Source organism: Aquila chrysaetos, chromosome 9, assembly GCF_900496995.4.
Source record: "Aquila chrysaetos chrysaetos chromosome 9, bAquChr1.4, whole genome shotgun sequence".
Taxonomy (NCBI): domain Eukaryota; kingdom Metazoa; phylum Chordata; class Aves; order Accipitriformes; family Accipitridae; genus Aquila; species Aquila chrysaetos.
Genome location: NC_044012.1, coordinates 32,265,991 through 32,285,301, shown reverse-complemented (window position 1 = coordinate 32,285,301; position 19,311 = coordinate 32,265,991). Strand labels below are relative to the sequence as shown.

Here is a 19,311-nt window from a genome sequence, read left to right as displayed (position 1 = left end):
GGCTAATTGGCACTTGGGAAACCAATCGTTGCGCTTGGGGCGGGCTTACGCACGCCGTCCATCCACTACCAATCAGGATCTGGGAAACAGTGCGGCGCGTAGCTGCACCAGCCAACCCCCTCGCGGCGGCGCGCGTACTTTTCCACGTAGCGAATCAGAAGGGAAGGCGCGGCCTGGCGCGCGGTCAAGACGGCCAATCATCGAGCTGGGCTCTGTCTCGAGTGGCCTCTACCCCACCACGTTCGAAACTCGGCCGCCAATCGCCGGGAAGGAGGCGGTGGGCCGCGCCTGTTTATCGTCTAACGGTCGCTGGTGGAGGCAGCTCTCGGGCCGCTGCGGACGCCTCCTCGTGGGCTCCCAGAAATGCGGGTAGGAGCCGGGCGAGCCCTGGGGACAGGTGGCGGGGCCGGAGCCGGCAGCGCCGCTGCACTTGGCCGCGTCCCAGCGCCGCGGGGCTGCCTCCAGCGCCCCGCCCCTTTCCCCGACGAGTGGCGGGCCCGCCAGCCAATCCCAGGCGGTGGCGCCGTCAACATCCCGGAGCGCGAGGGGCAGCTGCCCAATGGGAGCGTGGGGGCGGAGCTTGACCTCATGGGGGCGGTAGGGGCGGAGTCCCGGGGGGAGGGGGCAGAGCTGGGGGAGGGAGACACTTGTGAAGGGAGGGGAGCCTGAGGGGGGCAGAGCTGAGGGTAAGGGGCGACTTGTGAGGGGAGCCTGAGGGGCCTGAGTGGGAGGGAGGGGGTCACTTACGAGAGGAGGGGACGCGGGGGGGGGAGCCAATTGAGGAGAGGTCACCAATTGAGGGGAGGCGACCCTGAGGGGGCAGACGTGGCGAGAGGGGGTCACTTGTGAGGGGAGGGGGTCCCTAGAGGGGGCTTAGCTCTTGGGGCGAGGGCGTTTCGTGAGGGGACGGGGTCTTCAGAGCCCAGAGGCTCGTTGTCTCTTCTCAGGGTCCCTCGGGAGATGGGGGCCCGGTGGCGGGAGGGGAAGCGGGGACCGAGGCGCCCTGTCACCCCTTAGCGATCTGAGAGGAATCAAAAGCAATCCGATCTCGCTCAGGAAGAGATGCAGAGCCACACGGTCTCCGAGTCTGTGCTGGCCCCGGTGTTTGCATCTCAATCAGCACTGATACTTAAGAGTCAAAATACCTTGCAGCTTGTTTTTTTAATCCTGCTCCTTTATGTAGGGACTTGGCCGTATAAGGACCGTTCTGTGCTATGGAAACAATAGATGACAGCTTAGCTGTTCCTCAGCCCAGTTATAGCTCACTTAATATTTTTTTTTTATTGCTAGCAGACTTGTAATGAGGTTATGAAACGAGCCTGTGTCACAGCTAAGTCCCACCCATAAGCTGTGCTGCTGAGATAGGCCACTCATGATTTCATCCTGGGGAGATGGGGGTGACTGACGTAGCCCCCACCATTGCCATCCAGCTGCTCCAGAGGCACTTGCAGCTTGTGCTTTATCTGTCAGGTTAGGTGCCTGATAACATTCAAGTTTTCTAGACTTCTGACCACTAGAAAAAGAAGAAAGGCTTTTTTTTCTTTTTTCATTTATCCCAAGAAGCTCTGCCAAAGGGATATGTGTATCTGTGGTAACTTCCTTCTAATTCTTGCATTTTCAGCCCTCCCCAAAGGAGATAGCTTGAGTGAGTACCTGGAAAACATTTCTGCTAGAGCCAAACAGGCTCCAGTAAAACAGGGAAAAATCAGACAGTTGTCCATCAGTTTCCTTCTGGTGGAAATAATTTTTATGCTTCTGAAGCTATCTGTTAGAGATATATGTACTTACAAATAATGAAGACTTAAATCTGTAAAAGCCAGTAGCATGTCCTTGTAAGCCCTGTAAAGAAGAACGGTTGTGCTTTGAAGGTGTTGTGCTTCTTTAAGGCAGCAGGGTTTTATTTGTAGTATTATCACAGACCACTAGGATGATACTTCTTAATGTCTCTTTTTGTTCTCCATCCGTGAAATAATCATAAGGTTTTTCTTCAGTGTTAGAACATAGGATGAATTGGGGTGTAGAACATGCTGAAATAAGAACTATAGAAGAACTGTATCAATGTATTTCAAGTGTTTCTTAGTGGAAGTATGGAAACTGGAAGAATATTTCAGTTTCTCTACAGCTATTCTTGTAAACTGCTGCTTTGAGTGCTGTAAGACCATCATACAAGTATTTTGTATTTATTTATTTATGATGCTTTCAGTTAACCAGCTGCTGTTTTTAACTGCTCTGGGATTCCTGTTTGACGACATTTGTTTGTTTGTTTGTTTGTTAATCGCCAAGAAATGTAGCTCAAAACAGTTTCAAAGCTTTTTGAATTACGGTTATATAGTAGTAATAAAACAAGCATTCTGTGAAAAAAGTAAGCCAAATATTACACACACAAATGGCAGAACTGGTCAACTGCAGTCTAACTTGGTGGGTCTCGATTTTATTTTTTGGTGGGTGTGTTTCTTCCAGTGAAGGCACAGATCCTCGTTCAGCAGATTTAAATACATTGATAATGGACCCTTTCACAGGAGTCTCAAAAATGGTCTGTGGAGCCTCAGATTTAAAAAACCAACCAAACAAACCCCAACAACACTGTTCTGCCTGGAATGCTTTGGATTCAGACGCCTTTTACAGCCCAGTCTAGATGTGTGATGCACAGCTAGGAATCTCTTTGATTTGTAGGAGTCCCAGCAAGTACAAGGCTGACTAAATAGCACCTGTTCGCAAGCATAGCAGAGGACAGGGAAGAGAGGTTCGTTGTGGAATGCTAGTGCTTTCTGGGGTGGTTTGGCTGAAACAACCATCTCTAATCAAATTCTGTTTCTTCAAACAACAAAGTTAAATGGCTTTTAAAAATAAGAAGGTGATGCTTACTTCTTTATATTTTCAGGGTAACGTCATACTTGGGACTAAGATATGGAAAACTGTGATGTGGTGAATACTGTACAACAAATCCCTTCATCTTCTGCAGACTCTGATGTGAGAAATACCCACAGCTTGCTCTATAACTTGAATTGTAACAGGTAATGTGTTGAAGGAATTCCTAAAAAATATTTTTATTATTTTTGTTTTGCTTAGTATGCATTTACAGTAACATTGTTACTAAGGTGAAATAATATGTAATACTCTGCAATATATTTTAGGTTTTTTTTTTACATTTACAGGTATAATCCTTAATGAGAAAAGCCTAACCAAAAGAATTGTGAAGTCTTCCTTAAAAATTTAATAACTTCCATTTCCTTGTGTCTCTTAGAATGGTGGGGGGGAAACCTGTCTTGGACAATTTGTAAGATATAATTCTTTGGACAGATCATGCATTATGCTAAGTCATTTGTAGAGAACAGCAGCTTAGCTAAAAACTTAATTGTTTTTCTGGTCAATACCCAAGGTATTCCCATTGAATAAGAGGGGGAAATATGGACTAATGGCCTAAATGACAGATTAGGAGAGGTCCTTCTTGACTAACCTATTAAGATGAGAACAAGTCGCTTACTGCATGTGTAACTTCTCAAAAGGAGGCAGTAGTCTTGGATTTCATAAATCATTGTTACACAGAAGCTTGTATCTGTAAGCTTCTGACCTCAGAACCTATGGAGGAGCACATAGGTTTGATGAAAAGCTGTACTGGTTGACGTTTGTACTAGTAAGCAGTAATATCTATGCTGATTATGATGCCTCTGTTCTTGAAAAGCTACTGCATTTTGATAGTATGTAAGATAAGAATGAAGCATGCTGTGGATTCTTTGACATTTTCTTGAAAAACATCCTCATTCTTATTTTCTTGAAAAACATCCTCATTCTTATTTTCTTGAAAAACATCCTCATTCTTATATCCATATTGGGTTTTTTTTTTTTCAGCATGATGAGGGTCACAATGTAAATTAAGCGTATAATTCTTTTATGGCTGCATAGCATATGTAGTATATTATTTTGGCCACTATGTTGGACAACTGGCACAATAAAAAATTGAAATATTTTTCCTCATGTTTCACTAGAAGTCCCTCATCCAATCCCAATGGAGTTTCTGGTTACTCAGGGAATACCAGGTCCTCATTAATGCCTGGTTCTGTTGAGCTGCTTGCCTCCTTTATGCAAGATATCCAGAACATTGGAAATGCTGACTCAGAAATTGTGAAGAACTGTGAGGTATTTGATGTTAAAGTTTATTTGAAAAAAAAATCGTATTAATGTATTGGCTTTGCATTTTGGGAGACAAATCTAATGGTGATATAGTTTAGCAGCAAGATCTATATAAGTATGTGTTACTTCTTCATGATGGGACAAATCCTTTTACAATGTATGAACTAATCACATGGATGGCTTTTACTGCAATTTTATCTTAGCTTTTTACAATATCTTAGCTTTTTATCTTGGTGTTTTACAACACAGATGTGAATTTTTTTTTTTTTGAAGTTACAATACTTAAAGATTGTGAGTTTTTGAACTGAAAAATTTAAACCTTTAAAATCGTAGCACTTCAAACTGGTCTGAAGTGATCCTAGAAATTAGAAGTTTTCTTTCTAAAAATGAATCTGGTTTAGTTTGTTTATTTATTTATTCCATTTGTAAAGATGTGTAGCTGATTAGTTTGTTTCCATGTTTAAAACAATACAAAAATCATGATGTAGGTTCAATCAGCTAATTCTCTCAATCCCTTTTTTTTTAATGATGTTTTTGTCCTTTTTTATTTTAAATTTTATCATTATTTTTAGTCTCCGTAAGGAACATGAGGTTTCCACACCATGGGCTTGTTCCTGCAGAATTTTTGAGCTTTCTGGCTGTGGTCCATCAAACTGTGTCTTGACAGATGCTTAATTTGGGTGCTCTTTAACAGCTCTAAGAAAAGAATATAGATGTCTGTGTCTAGGCACATGCGTTTTATGTCCCGTGTCCTATGCGTCAAGTATCAGGCTCCACAAACATTAGCATAAAACAGTTTTTAAAATTCAGATTTTACCACATTTTAGCAGCACTATATATTTGATCTGTTTTTTTTAAATTATTTTTTTGTTTTCACTAAATAGTTATGCATCATGGCCTTTAGCTGGATTGTTGAAGAGAAGAATTTCTTATTGAAGCAAATGGTTCACTGGACATTGGGATGTTTAATTATCAGTTTTAAAATTGCTTATAATTTATTGAACTGGAATCAACCTTTCCAAAATTTGACTGTACTTTCCTGTTTCTACTGTTTCTGCTGTAGCTGTTTCTACTTTTAAGTCATTTGATGTAGAGATGTGTTATTTTGCTGTCTGTAATGACCCTTTTTTAAGTGAATGTGTCCATGGTGAATTGTTTCCATTGATTGACATTATAGGGGGCTGCATGTATTGTGGAGTGGACAACCACAGTGCTGTTATTAAATTTTGTATTATGTCAACACCTAAGTATAAAATTGCAAAACTGTTTTGTAGCTAGAGTGAAAGGTAAGAGATGCAATATGACTGTGCTTTAATTATTTTACTTTGTGATTTAATAGACAAGGTGGCTACAGTTATTGAGACTGGTAGAAAAACAATGTCAAGAACAAATAGTTGCCCAGCAAGAGCAGTTCCACCATCAAATCCAAGTAAGTAATGATTTGTTCATGTAGGCTAAATGTTTCTTTTCTTCCCTCCAACCCCACCCCCCTCCAAAACAATGCAATATGGCCTCCGGCACTCATCTTTTTCTGTAAGTGTATTCAGACAGGCAATTAGTGGAAGTGGATGACTGCAATGCCTATTTACAGGATGCATATTTGAGACAGCCTTGGCTAATTAACAAAGTAACTTGTAGGAACCATTTCAGAAGTGAAGATTCTTGGATTATTTGTTTTCAATTGTTTTGTTTTCACAAACATATGGTTCAGAATGGCCACAGGATAATTGGATTTCATAGGTACAAGCTGTTTTTTATTAAGTGTTAGACTGTATCATTTCTAATTTTGAGACATTGTAGTTTTCTCTTTATTAGAAAATGTTATGCAGCTTGTCATTCCCTCACCTAGACAGTATATAGTATAAGAAAACATTCACTGTAATAGCTGAACACTTATTTCACCTTTCAGTTGAACAGTCTCCTTTCTAAGAATGAAAAATGACCCATGTGAAGATTCACGTTTTTGCTGAACCATATTTATGCATTAAAACAGAAGAAATGTATATGTATGTATAAGAGACAGTAATTCTATAAATATATAATGCTTATTATCTTCATCATTTTGGTTGCTGTTTTTCCCTTCCCTTTCCTGATGCCCTCTACACTAGTAATAATCAACAGTTCCTGAACTGAATTAACAAGAGGTACTGTCCTTTTATCCTATCTCCTGTTTCTCCCCACTCACCTCCCCCCCCCCCCCCCCCCCCCCCCCCCCCCATTCCCTCATCTTGTTATTTTTGTCCTGCCAGTGTTTCCTTACCCTTTCCTTCCTTTTACCGTAGTGGTTTGATTCACTTGTTGCTAATCATAGTCTTGACTAATCCACTGTGTTGGCTTTGCCGGTTTTTGTCTTTCTTAATAGGAAGGCTACCTCTGGAAGAGTTGAGTTTGTGGTCTCAGCAGCGACTTACTAACTGCATGAATTGCCACACTAAATATAAAATCAACAGCTATAATTTACTTTCAGTTGTATGAATGCATTAGATAAAATACATGGAGCTATTCCAAACTTAAACTGGTATGCCAGTGACCTAGTGAACATACTGAAATAAAGGCAACTCAACACATTCTAGTAAGACTAATAAAAAGACAAAAATAATAATTTACTCTTTGTGGTAGAAAAGCAAGATGCTGCATTAGCATTGACATGACTCTGAGATAAAGCTTGCTCTATGCTTGTTTCAGGACCAACTGTGCTTTTAAAAATATATCTTCATCCATGTGAAAATATGGATCAAAAGACCTTGAGTTCATTTTGGAATCAGTGGGGTCTGTCCTTGGCTTATGTGATTTATACAGTAGAAGACAAGTGTGCTAATGACGAACTATCACCACCTGTGGATCATCCTAAAATCAGACAAATCAGATTTGTGACTATGCAAAGAGAAGTAAAAGTGCTATTTAATTGGAATAGTAGCCTTTTACTCTTCCCGCACAAGTTATTAATGACAAAGATTAAATGTCAGCAGAGAATCTGATCAGTTTGGGTTTTTTCCCCACAATTCTGTTTCTTCCTTTTTGTTCTCCCTTCACTACCTTCCTTGACAGTGTTGAATCACAGAATTAAAAGCAAATGATTGCTGCAGTCATGACTGAAATCATTAGCACAACAAAAAACATTGTTATGACAGAAGACTTCATCCTGTGATGTGGTGGGGTTTTTTGGTGGTGGGGTGGTTTGGGTTTTGTTGTTTTGGTTTTTTTTTTTTGCATAGAAAGCCAGCTGAAATTCAATTGTTAATTCTGTTGCAGGTTAATAAAACACATGAGGCTTGCTTCTGACTAGCGTTACATGTAGGTTCCTCTGAAACTAAGTCTTATTTTTTATTTCTTACTTTCAGAGAACAAATGATTTTTGTTCAATTTGTGCTTTCCACTTGCTACTCATGTGTGAGTAGCATACTGTAGTTCTGTGAAAAAACATTAGTAGAGTTCCATGTTCTTAAAATTATTGCAAGTTCTTTTTTTTTTTTCTCCACCCCTGAGGAAATTAGTTTGAAATGTGTTCTTGAAAACCTCTATATGCTCTGGTCTTATAATGTGTAATGAGTTGTCTGCTCATGCAGAGTTCAGTAATCTCAGTGTAACTCTGCAGAAGTGCTGATTGCTGGCCAAAGGACACAGCCATGGGCACTAGCACGAAGTCTTTTCATAGGCCTTGACAAAAGCATTAGTTGTTTCTCAGAGCTGTTTCAGTATACCAGTGCACAACTGTAAAACTTTAAAAAAATATTACTTATCTAATATACTGAAATAACTCTTCACAGACACTGCAGACTAAAGAGTAAGTGACCTGTTAAATATCTTCAAGTGATCTAAATATAGGTTTGCTCCACTCCATCAGATATCAAAACAATCAAAATGTAGGTCTTTGTATTATATGAACAGCCTAATAACATACTATCTAAATCAGGTATTTTAAAGTCAAGTTTTATGCAAATAATCTTACAGAGGTACATTATTCCTATTAGTGTAATAGAGTAATGGTTTATACTTCCATTAAAGCATCCTTGCAATCTTTAAAAATTTGTATACAAGTTATAAATTCTTTTAGACCTAAATTTAGCAAAACACTTTTGTCCACTTCTGATGACATACATAGATAGTTTATATTTCTTCAGCTGGCTGGTAGGTAACTATAGTTCTGAAGGCATGTAGTGAATACATGCATGCATGTTTTTTTACATTACTAAATGACTAGTGAGACCTGTAATTCACTGCATGGAATTAAGGATTGTTACCATGTACATTTTACTGTTTTGCACAATATGCATATATCTACTTTATGCATGAGATGTCTACACATTGAAAAATTTGAGTTATTTGAAATAACTACTCAATTCTCTCACTAATAACATGACTTAAAGATGCATCACAGTATAAATGTGATTTGTAGCATGATCTCACAGGAATTTTGCCCTTTCTTTTTCTATAGCTGATTCAGGATGAGATAAGGCAGTTAGTGAAATTGCAGACCAGCAATTGGGGTGCCGGCAAGAGCAGAAGTTTGCCTGCCAAGCTTACAGACACTTCTTCATCACTAGAAAGTCAAATGGGGATGTGTTCTGAAATCTTTGAAGAAAATGAGTGCATTGTCAATCAACTTAGATCTAATGAAGCAGAAAGTCAGCCAAATGTATCTGATCTGCATCAGGAATGTTTTGCAAATGATGCTTCAATGAATAGTGGGTATGGTACACTTTCTGCCTCCGAACTGAACCCTGGCAAATCTAACGACATTAGCAAGTGCACAGACTACATGGAGGAAACTTCACAAGGACAGGGTGATGCAGCAGTATTGCAGAGTGACGCAGTTGTAGCCAGCGTTCAAAATAAAAGAGAACTTTTACAAAAAAAAAAAGAGGAAAATTTTTCATCAGGAAGGAATGATATTTTAGTTTTTCCTGCTGAACATGAACACAAAGTTGATGAAGCTCAATGTGGAAAAAAACCCAGGTACGTGATAAACTTTCCAAATATGTTAATTTATTGTAGACAGTCCCCATTCAGTAAACAGCTGTTGGTAACTGGAAGCATGTAAGAATTGAATGGAACCTCTTGACTGTAAAAAATACTATGCTGCTTGGTAGATAAAGTTACTTGTTTAGTCTAATGTTTCTGCATGATGCATATTTGCATCTGCAGTGTTTATCTGTTACAGATACATTGGGGAAAAATATGAAAATCTACTTTTTTCTGCAAATATAAGCTAAGATACAGTTTGCATATAGTATTTATCTGCGCACCAGAATTTTAGGTGCTGATTACCAGTTTTGTATGACTGATATTTTGCTGTTGTGCTCAACCAGTCTTTTTTGTCAGCTTATATGCATGCATTACAGCAATAAATTGTATCAGACAACAGCCAAACATGTTGGGTTTTTTTGGTTGATCTTTGTTTTGCTCTATTCAATAGATCCGTGGATCTACCAAGATTTTTTTTTTGACAGACTGGCCAGCTAATTTGGCAATAATACTGACCAAGCACTGCTCCAGTTGCACAGAATTTAACAATGTATTTTAGTCTCCCTGTCAGAGTGGACTGTAATGGCAGTGGCTTCATGTGGCCATGAGCAGTATCAGAGGTCTCGTGGGCAGCATGTTGCTGTGGGTCTGTGATAGTAGTCTGCAGAGATAAAAACTTTCTTGCTATTGGAAAAACGGAGAATCGTGAAAATGAACTTGTATTTTCTTAGTATGTAATAAAACATAGAACCAGCTTTCTTTAGAGGATTTGGTTTGGAAATGTGTTATCTCAGCAGATAGCAGATAAGTAGATCATATACGTTCTCTTCCTCCCTTCTGCTGGGATTTATTCCAGTATTTGATTCATGTTGGACAGTTCCATGAGGGGGGTAGCTGCAATTCATGGACTGCCAGGAAAACTTAGAGCTGGAGAAGCTCAATTCATGAGTGTGTTTCAGTTTGAAAAACCTTTCTAAGACAACTTTTGAAATTATTCATGTATGATTTTTTTTCTTTTGTCCTTTTTATAAAAAAATACAAGTTTTTCTTCTTTGAAATTGCTTTCTGTTTTGTATCATGAACTCAGTTTGAAGGAAGAAAGGTTTCAAACCAAAGTGGAATTACAGTTAACCCAAACTGTGTGTGGTGGTGGTATTTTTTGATTTGTAGTTGTAACCTTTTTTCGTTCTTTCCATTGTATGTCCCAAACTGGGACAATATGTAGTTTTTCAGAGTCGCTTTTTAACAAAATGGGAAAATTGTTCCACATCTACCTCTAAGAAGAATTTCAGGATGTCTCTATTTGTTTCTGTTCTTCTGCCTTTTTTTTTTTTCCTGTTTCCTTCTATATCTTGTTTTGATCTTTCTTATCCTTGAACGTTCTCTTGAGTTGGAAGGCATCCTTAGTGTGTCTTAGGTGACATAATCTTTACAACCAGACTGATAACAAAATAAGAAAAAACACTGCATTTACATTCCAGCTTAATTTTGTAGTTTTGATCAGCATCTGCTTGAACAGACCAAAAAATAGTTGCCTGGCTAAAAATATGGAGCTCTTTGTTATGATTTTTTTTTGTACTAGGAAAACCATTTTAATTATGGGTGCAGTTGATTAGCACTTTTTCCTTCAGTGATTTGTTTGTTTGTGGATGGTTTTGTTATTTTGTTTTACTTTTTTTAAAAAGAGCCCTAAAACATTTCAGCATTCATTACTTTATATTGTTTCTCAAAAATGCACAAAAGCAGTGGAATTTTAGTGCCTATGTTTCACCTTGAAGAAGAAATTGATTTCATGTCCCCACTGAAAAGGGCATATGTACTTATGGTGTATGTGTGTGTTTCTTACCATATAGTAAGTCTTTAACATCATGGGCGCAAAAGTTGAAACAAAACCAACCAAAAAGAATAAATGCCGAAGAATCATGTGTGAACTCTATGCAAGAAAATGAGCAAGCAAAGACATTACCCCTTGAGAATGTAAGTCTATTTTATGGTGTTTTTCTAATTTTAATCTTTTTACTGGTATTCTTTCAGTGTCATAGTATGTTCTGATTCAGTATGGTCTTTCATGCTTAGCTTTAAGCACTTGAGTAGTGGTGTTCCCATTTATATGTTTAAAGTTTATGTGGGCAGAGTTCACTTCTTGCATCATTCTATACTTATATAGCGATTTTGGCTTATTTTATTCCTTGCCTAGTTTTTGTCTTAATTTACCTAAGTGGCACGTGTTCTTCCCTTATAGAGATAATAGTCACATTCTCAGTTGAAGCTTCAGGTCATGGTAATTTATTATGCCCTATAATTTTTGGAAGGATCTTTGATTTCAGCTGGTAACATCCCTTTGCATGTGGAGGGATTAGTGACTTTGTTCAGGATAGATAGTATTCTTCCCGATTGGGATTTTAAGTTGCAGGGATTTTTTGGTCTAGTTTGGTTTGGGCTTTTTTTAGTGTTCTTAGCAGCCTGTTATGCTATAATCCAAACATGTTTTGGTGGTGGTGGGTTTTGGTTTTATTGGTGGTTGGTTTTTTTTTTTTTTTTTTTTTTTGTATTGCTTATGTAAGAATAATACATTATTTTACGACTGTGTATGACTATGATTTGGCTAAATTGAACTACTCCAAGCACAGTTACGGCACTAGTTACTAAAAGTAACCAACCCCCACAATAGACATTTAGGAAACCTGATTGGTTCTTTAGAACCATTTGTAGTAATACCTATTGCTGTGACTGCTGAATCATCTCAAAATACTTCTTTTGAGAAGATTTTGGTTTGTGTCCCACCCCATATGCTTGACTTAATTGTGTATGTCCACAAATCTGATTATTTTGGGTAGGCAAGTTTAATGATGTATAATATTTCTGATCCAAAAGGATGTTAGGCAACATGATTGTATGAGTAATCATCATACATGTAACTACGAAGTTTTAGAGTTACTTTCAGTATATTAATTGTCACAGACCTCTCTCCTTATGCTATTTTTAAGGAAATAATTCCTGAAACTCTGTGAGTGACTCCACCTACAAGAGAATAGAACTATCAAATACAAATCACTTGATTCAAGGCAGGGTCTGTTTTCTTTCCTGTGGTCATTTTGAGGGTGATCCAGAAAGCGTAAGAGTAGCTGTTTGGACTTGCTGTCTCTACTCTTCTATTGTCAGTGGAAACAAGATGTTACTCTAAGGGGATATTTCAAACAAGGAGTCAAATTTATCTGCTGTGGATTGTCTCTTTTCTCTGTCAGCTTTTGAAAATACCTTTATCTTTCTATTCCTTTGTAAGAATTCAGTTGATACCCCTTCATTTTCCTTTCTTCCTCCTTAGGCAAAGGAGAATACCTAAATAAAAACATTAAGAGGGACAAAATAGCCTTGAGGTGAGATGGTACTTCATGCAAAAACTTGAAAAGCTTTAGTTCTAAATTTTTTTCTTACTTTTGTTAACTCAATGGTTTCTATCCTGTTTTAGTCCTCAGTTGTATGAGCTGTATAAATTTGCCAAGTAGCATGACTGTTAAGCTGCTGTAATGGAACAAAAAGCCCTAAGTATGGTAGAAAAGAGCAACGTGAGATGACCATTTTAAAGCTAGCTGCCCTTACTCAGTTGCTTTTGTGTCATTGTGTTATATCAATGACATTTCTTCCTTTGATTAAGGAAGAGAACAGTTGTAGCAAATCTTAAATTATGTGAATTTTTTTTCCATGTGTTGGTCCCACCCTTTTCAAAGTTTTGTCTGTAATTAGCTGGGGAGGTTGCTTAGAAAGTTCGGAGTGAAGAGAAGAAGGGTATGTAGTATCTTGTCTGTCTAGGATGATAGACAGTGTTTACGTCTGGATTTGTGGTAGGTGGAGTCATAACAGCTGAATATATGAAATTCCAATCTTAGGATGAGGAAAGAGTAACACTTTATTGGTAAGTCATCCCCCTATATACTTGCACCCCTTAAGGAGCAAGAAAGTTTAGATTACTGTCCAAAATGTGTATTTTTGTAACAGTTAATCTCAAAAATGCTCCACAAGCGGACAGACACGTGACTTAGTTAAAAGATAGTGATATTTTCTATGTGGCTTAGCTTAGTTCCCCTTTTGACTGTGATTGCCCTGAATATAAATTGTACAGGTTTGGATCATGCTGTATAAGTAAATTTAATCTCTTTGTTTAAAAAGACTAATAACATTTACATGCAATTTTTTAAAATTGTAGCCTTGATTTTTTTTTCCCTTGCCTTGCAATTTTCCTTATAAACCTGTTTTTCCTCTGTAATTTTAGACAAACCTTACTGATGCTGCTTTGCCACCTTACACTTTTTACCTCAATCAACCAAATGAAAGTCCGAATTCCTTAGTGTCTGAAGCTTCAGGTACAGTTAATTTCTTGTACTTAAATTTCCTTTTCTTTTGAATTCTCATTTTTTAAAACTCTTACTAGAATGCATCTGCAGTAACTTTGCAGAGGTGAGGAGGGTTTGAGCACCAGCAAGCTATTAAACTTTGATATAGCATAATTCTGCTTTTCTTGGTCTTGCATTTCAAACTGATGGAACCTCCTACGTATCACTGCTGGCAGATGTAGGGCATGCAGCAATTTTTTTCTTCAAATTTCTCAACATTTCAAAGCTGAGCTTTATGTTTAAAACTGTTTCATAATGCAATTACGAATAACATCATGGTTTGGTATCAAATGATCTTTTAAATATTAGCATTGTTGGTCTAGCACTCACAGGAGTTCATGGTAATAGAAGCAGAATTTCTGTAAGCCAAGGACATGATTCAATAACCGTGTGAATAGACGAGAACAAAATAATGCGGTGTGTAATGTGGTGATTCTTTAATTGGAGGGGGTGTGTGTGTGCTTTTTTGTGTGTTGGTATGGTTTTGCTTTTTTTGTTTTGGGGTGTGTGTGTGAGGAGTGCTTGGTGGTGTTTTGGGGGGGGTTTGGGGGTTTGGTTGTTGGGGGGTGGGTGGGTGATTTTGGTGTGTGGGGATTGTTTTGTTTTGTTGGTGCTGGTTTTTGGGGGGGAAGGCCAGAAAACTAATTCACATATTTTGATTGTAACAGGGTGGATTCATTTCAGTAACAAACAGGGGCACAGAGATGCAGCCCTGCAAACTGTATATCTATTGCTTCTTCACAACCCATTAAGAGTGGGATACATACAAGAAATTGAAGTGGGATTGAGAATGTATCTTGTTTCTCTTGTGCCATCCCTCTTAGTCCTGGCAGTCTGTCTTTTTGCATGCTATAGAGTGCTGCTGAGTACCAAACTGAAGAGTTTGTAGTACCAAGTGGCTGTCTAGGATTATTCCTTGGGTAATACAAGTTTTAAGTGCTATACTGGAATCAGTAGAAATACAAAAGTTTGTGGTAAATGAGAATTTGTTCCTTGAACACCAAAGAGTAAATCTGTATGTTTTCACTGATGTATAGCTTCTGTTACTGATGCCATGTGATGTAATACTGATTATGTTGCTTGTGCTTTGCATTGAGATTTTTGTAACTTCTGGTAACAAATGCTTTAGTGAGATTCTTAAGCAATAGATGCAAATAATTAATACAGCATTCTTGTTAGCTGACAAAGTAACATCTTACTAATGGATTTTGGGATTCCTGTTCTATAGCTGTGAGCTTGAAATTTGTAAATTTTCTTTTTTCTTTCACTGTTTCTTCTTATCAGGACTTTCGTACTGGAAATTAGATGAAAAGGAGATGTATCGCTCTTTACCAGAGAATTTCAGAAGCGGGTTTGCTGATATTTTTTCCACAAAAGTATCACCAGAGGAGGTAAAATTTGTACATGTTTTAAAAGTTGCCTTATAGTTGCTTGTCGTCTTTGCTTTTTTCTACAATGGAAAGAATCAGTCCTCCAGAAGCTAACTTTTCCGTGAGACCTCTTTTGTTAGCGCAGTCTCTCATGTTCTGTTCCTTCATTATTCATTTACCCCTGCTAAAGTCACTTAGAATTTATTGACCTTCGTCATTTAAAAGAAATTGTGTGTATAGGAGACTAACTAATATATTAAAGGTGTATGTGCCTCATTAAAGACCCCATTTTAAATTGGGTGCATTGAATAAAGCTGCCTTCTGTTCTGAACTGATTTATTAGCTAAAACCACCCCACAACTTGTTTATCTATATTGGGGATGGAAGACTGTGTCAGATAAACTAATGTAGCAATTTTTCCTGTTGAAGTTGTCTTCTGTTGATGAAATGAAGCTATCATCATTGAAGGATATTTATCGTAAAAGACAAAGGGAGAACAAACAGCTGCCAGACCAGAATTTTATGCCTTCTTCCCAGTCAAGTCACCCACCAGAGGTAACATTAATTTCTTTACTTCACGTCTCAGTTTGAAAATATGATCGGTTTGCAGGCTGGTTTCACATTAATTGGCCCCTGCTGCCACCTCCAGTGTTACACTGGAACAGCAATTCGTGGAGCCGTGTGATGAACCAGACTGGGAAGGGATCCAGCTGAAAAGAACCTCTAAGAATACCCTGGGTAAACAGGCACCCTTGCCGCACAACCTTGAGGATGGCGCAGCGATGAATCTGCTTATGCTGAGGCTGCAGCTGATGAAACGCACGTGGAACTGCAGTCGCAGAAGCAGGGTTTTCTTACTGCTTCCCACAGGACAAGTTAATTCCACTGGTGAAACAGCAGAGGCACAGGTTGTGGAAATATTCTTTGTCATATCTGTTTCTTTATACAGCTTTCAGTCCTGTACAAAATCCAGTAATGATGGCTACTATGTGACTATCTTGTTTATATAATCCATGAAGTGATTTTCATAACTGTACAAAGTTACTGTTTCAACCTACAAGCAGACATCCTAGTCCTTCTATTTACATAACTGAAATTTCAAAGGTTTTGTAGACAGCTACAGATGTTAGATATGTCTTTTATTCTTAATGGAAACTTCAAAATTCAAGTTGCAAACATTGGGAATATGTATCATCATCTAGACTGTTACAGGCCCCTTCATCTTGCTGGTCACTACCGAACAATTGTAGTAATATTCAATATAATTCCTGCAATATATTATATGGATTACTAATGTCTTCAGATTAAACGCCATTAGCAAGAAAAAAAGTTAAATCACAGGTTTTTTTAGCATTATAACTTATTTCCTAGATCTTGACGTTGGACCCAACCCTGCATATGAAACCAGGTCAGCAGAACCCAGGACGCTGTTCTTTCAGTATTCCTGAAGACACTACTCCTTTTTCTCCAGACTCTATGGCAGAGCCCGGATTTTCAAGTCATTGTGACACAGACACTTTTTCACAGACAAGTAATTCATCTCAGTTAGATGATTCTCCAAAATATCCTGCCAGCAGTAGTGCTGTGCATTTGGATCTCTGGAGAAATCACCCATTCCAAAATGAAAATAAGACAAGCTGTCCCTTTCCAATGGCATATACGGATGCTAATAATGATAATTTAGTCAACACTGAGGAGGAAGAAACACTGACTCTAACTCCGTCTTCTATTACTCAGTGTGCTGACAACAGTTTGCCAGAATATAGTCTTTCAGTGACATCTGTTGAAGATCCTGTGATAATGTCAAAGTAAGTAATTTTTTTTTCTTTTTTAAAAGTCGTAGAGTTGGCACTTTCTTGAAAGAAGTGAAACTTAACAATACCAGTAAAATGAACAAAATATGTGAGTTTTGTTTGGTTAGAACATAGCTGGACATTGCTGCTTTTTTTTTTTCCCCACCTTTTTTCCTAAATTCTTTTTTCTCCCCTGAAGTACAGATGGTGTACAAATAGAACAGTCATTTTTCCACTTCTTACAATTGTCTTTCTTTAGACTGTACTATTTAATCTTCTTTAGACCGTACTGTTTAATCTAAGGCACAATATTTGTGCTGTGTCTTCCTTGGATGTCAAAGCCTTAACTGGAAGGCAGAATAATTTTTGATGCTTTAATGCTTTGGTTATTTCTTTTTATGTGTTAGAACAAAAATACATACTTCCTTCATAGGCTGTATGAGGGAGTTAATTTAGGCAGAGAGTTCAAAGTTCTGTGGGGGTTATGTATTCCTATTTAGAGTGAAAGGGTGTGAGAAGCACAGAATTACTGTACTTAGTGAATGGGGGATATTTATTTTTCCTATTGAAGCTCTCATGATTTGCACATGGACAAGCAGACATGGCATATATTCCATGTGTGAGGGCTTATGTAGGGGTCTTGGTTTCAAGATAGTTCAATGTTTGGGTTTTCCTATTTTAATTTTACATGCATAGTTTGTAGTGCATAGCAAAGGAGAGAAGAGATTTTTGTAAAGCTTTGTATTGTATTTGTATATATTATTATTATTAATATTTGTATTAATATGAAGACTTCTATGCAAGCCTTAGGTGTCTGACACCACTGCCTTAGATGATGAAGCTTTCTTTGCTTTAATTTGAATGCAACGAAGTTCTGTAGGCGAGATCTGTATGCTGAGTTCATTATGTGTGAATGAATACAGCAATGCATGGTCATGTGGATAGCTGGAAATTTTTTTTGTTCTTAATTTTGAAAATAGGATTAGGCAGAACTTGAGGGAAAAACATGCTCGACACATAGCTGATCTACGAGCCTACTATGATTCTGAGATACATAGCTTAAAACAGCAGCTAGAGGCAAGCCATAAAACTGCTTCATCTGAAGACTTGAAGAAAATCAATCAAAATCTTGCTGACAGGTACTGTTTGCCCTTACTTGTCCTATTCCTCTGTTACATGATATTCTTTCCACTTTAAAGACTGAGTATGCTTGTTTAGAATATCTTGAAAAGTTTATGTTACTCTTCAATTCTGAAGATTTCATGTGTCTATGATGCTAATATTTTCCTATTAAATATAAATTTTGCACTATTTAATGCAACTGTTTAAGATGAGTTTAAAATTGTTGTAAGGCAACAAGGGTGATGTTTGGACCAGAGGTCTTGTTTGACCTGATTTTTGCTGAAGCCAGTATAAGTTTTGCTCAAGAAAGGCTGGTAGGCAGAGGTAGTCCTAAGCAATTTGTAATGGAACTATCTATGTTGTAAGATAGTGCTTGCCTGTCGTGCTGGTGAACGTCATCCTTCTTTACCTTTCATGTCAAAACTATACATGATATAGGACCAGTCTTGAATTCATTGGTGGCTTTATAAAGCCAATTTCCCAGTCAGTGCTCTTTGACCAGCTATTAGTACTGGAGTCTGTGTGCCTCACCTGTATATTCCATTAGATATAGCTTGAATGTTTGCTATATGTAGAAGTTCTATGTGATTTTTATATAATTATTGCCGGTCAAAATACATATTGCAAATTTAGACAGCTAAAATACATTAGAAAATTCATGTCCTTCAGAATAATTGAAAAAGTGTCTGGGTAGCTGGGAGTCTTTTGTACTTACCTTCCAGCGCTAGTGTGTTCTAACTAGTAAAAGTGACTTCTGAGCAGTCATTTATTGAGTTAAAGTAGCTTGCGATGTGATTTCAGTCATTAATTATCACACAGCATCATCAATTAGCTGAAGTGGAACTCTGCTCTGGTGCATCTCAGCTGCTTTTGGTTCTGCAGCTCTTATGCACTGAGCCATCTGGAGTCTCTGCACGTGTTCCCAGTTTGCTGCTTGCCCACCAAGAGCACCACAGCCCTTTGGAGCAGAGATGCTGGGTGCTTGCTGCAGTGGCTGAGGACTAGGGGAGAAGGTCACAGGCTGGGCACCAAAATTCATCGGGATGCTTGAGGAAGGAAAGAAAGCTATAAATGTAGATTTAATATTTTAAAATTTCAAGAGATTTTTGTAACCTGTATGTTCTAAATAGGTGTGACCAATTAGATGCAGCTCTGAATGAAGGAAGTGCTCGCATAAAAGCCCTTGAAAATAAGAATAATATGCTAGAAAAGCAAGTGGTAAGTATATGTTCTTACCCTTTTAGTTAAAAAGCAACTTGATTTAAGAGAATGCACTTGTTCATTATTAACGTGATCTGTGTTTCCATATCTTTCTTTTTATTTTCAACCTTTCTTCTTAATATATGACATCAGCCAATATGTTACTATGTTACACTAGTGACTTTCCTAGCTGAGTTTCTTAAGACTCCCTACTTGAATCATCATCGCTTTTGCTTACGAACGACCTTTCAAGGTTAGCAGGGATCAAACAAAGGTTAAGAGTGAAATATTGTGATGTGTTTATGATGTCTCTCTTTAGATTTTTTTTTTTAAGTTTAT

General features: G+C 38.0%; 1 protein-coding gene across 5 annotated transcripts in view; it reads left to right on the top strand.

The window, feature by feature from the left end:
* The first annotated feature begins 181 nt into the window (after nucleotides 1-181).
* MPHOSPH9 (M-phase phosphoprotein 9) overlaps nucleotides 182-19,311 on the top strand; it is a 32,416-nt gene continuing 13,286 nt past the window's right edge. Inside the window, exons 1-12 of one of the 5 annotated variants that reach the window (XM_041126112.1) lie at nucleotides 182-369; nucleotides 2,882-3,014; nucleotides 3,987-4,137; nucleotides 5,471-5,560; nucleotides 8,567-9,087; nucleotides 10,950-11,073; nucleotides 13,367-13,457; nucleotides 14,772-14,878; nucleotides 15,287-15,412; nucleotides 16,229-16,665; nucleotides 17,631-17,789; nucleotides 18,903-18,990. In XM_041126112.1, the coding sequence (XP_040982046.1) occupies nucleotides 2,908-3,014; nucleotides 3,987-4,137; nucleotides 5,471-5,560; nucleotides 8,567-9,087; nucleotides 10,950-11,073; nucleotides 13,367-13,457; nucleotides 14,772-14,878; nucleotides 15,287-15,412; nucleotides 16,229-16,665; nucleotides 17,631-17,789; nucleotides 18,903-18,990 (2,001 nt within the window). In that variant the 5' untranslated portion in view covers nucleotides 182-369; nucleotides 2,882-2,907. Of the gene's footprint in view, nucleotides 370-636; nucleotides 687-1,024; nucleotides 1,646-2,881; nucleotides 3,015-3,986; nucleotides 4,138-5,470; nucleotides 5,561-6,239; nucleotides 6,276-8,566; nucleotides 9,088-10,949; nucleotides 11,074-13,366; nucleotides 13,458-14,771; nucleotides 14,879-15,286; nucleotides 15,413-16,228; nucleotides 16,666-17,630; nucleotides 17,790-18,902; nucleotides 18,991-19,311 lie in introns of those variants that run through there. The other 4 variants (XM_030025210.2, XM_030025212.1, XM_041126111.1 and 1 more) reach the window with 4 other exon arrangements.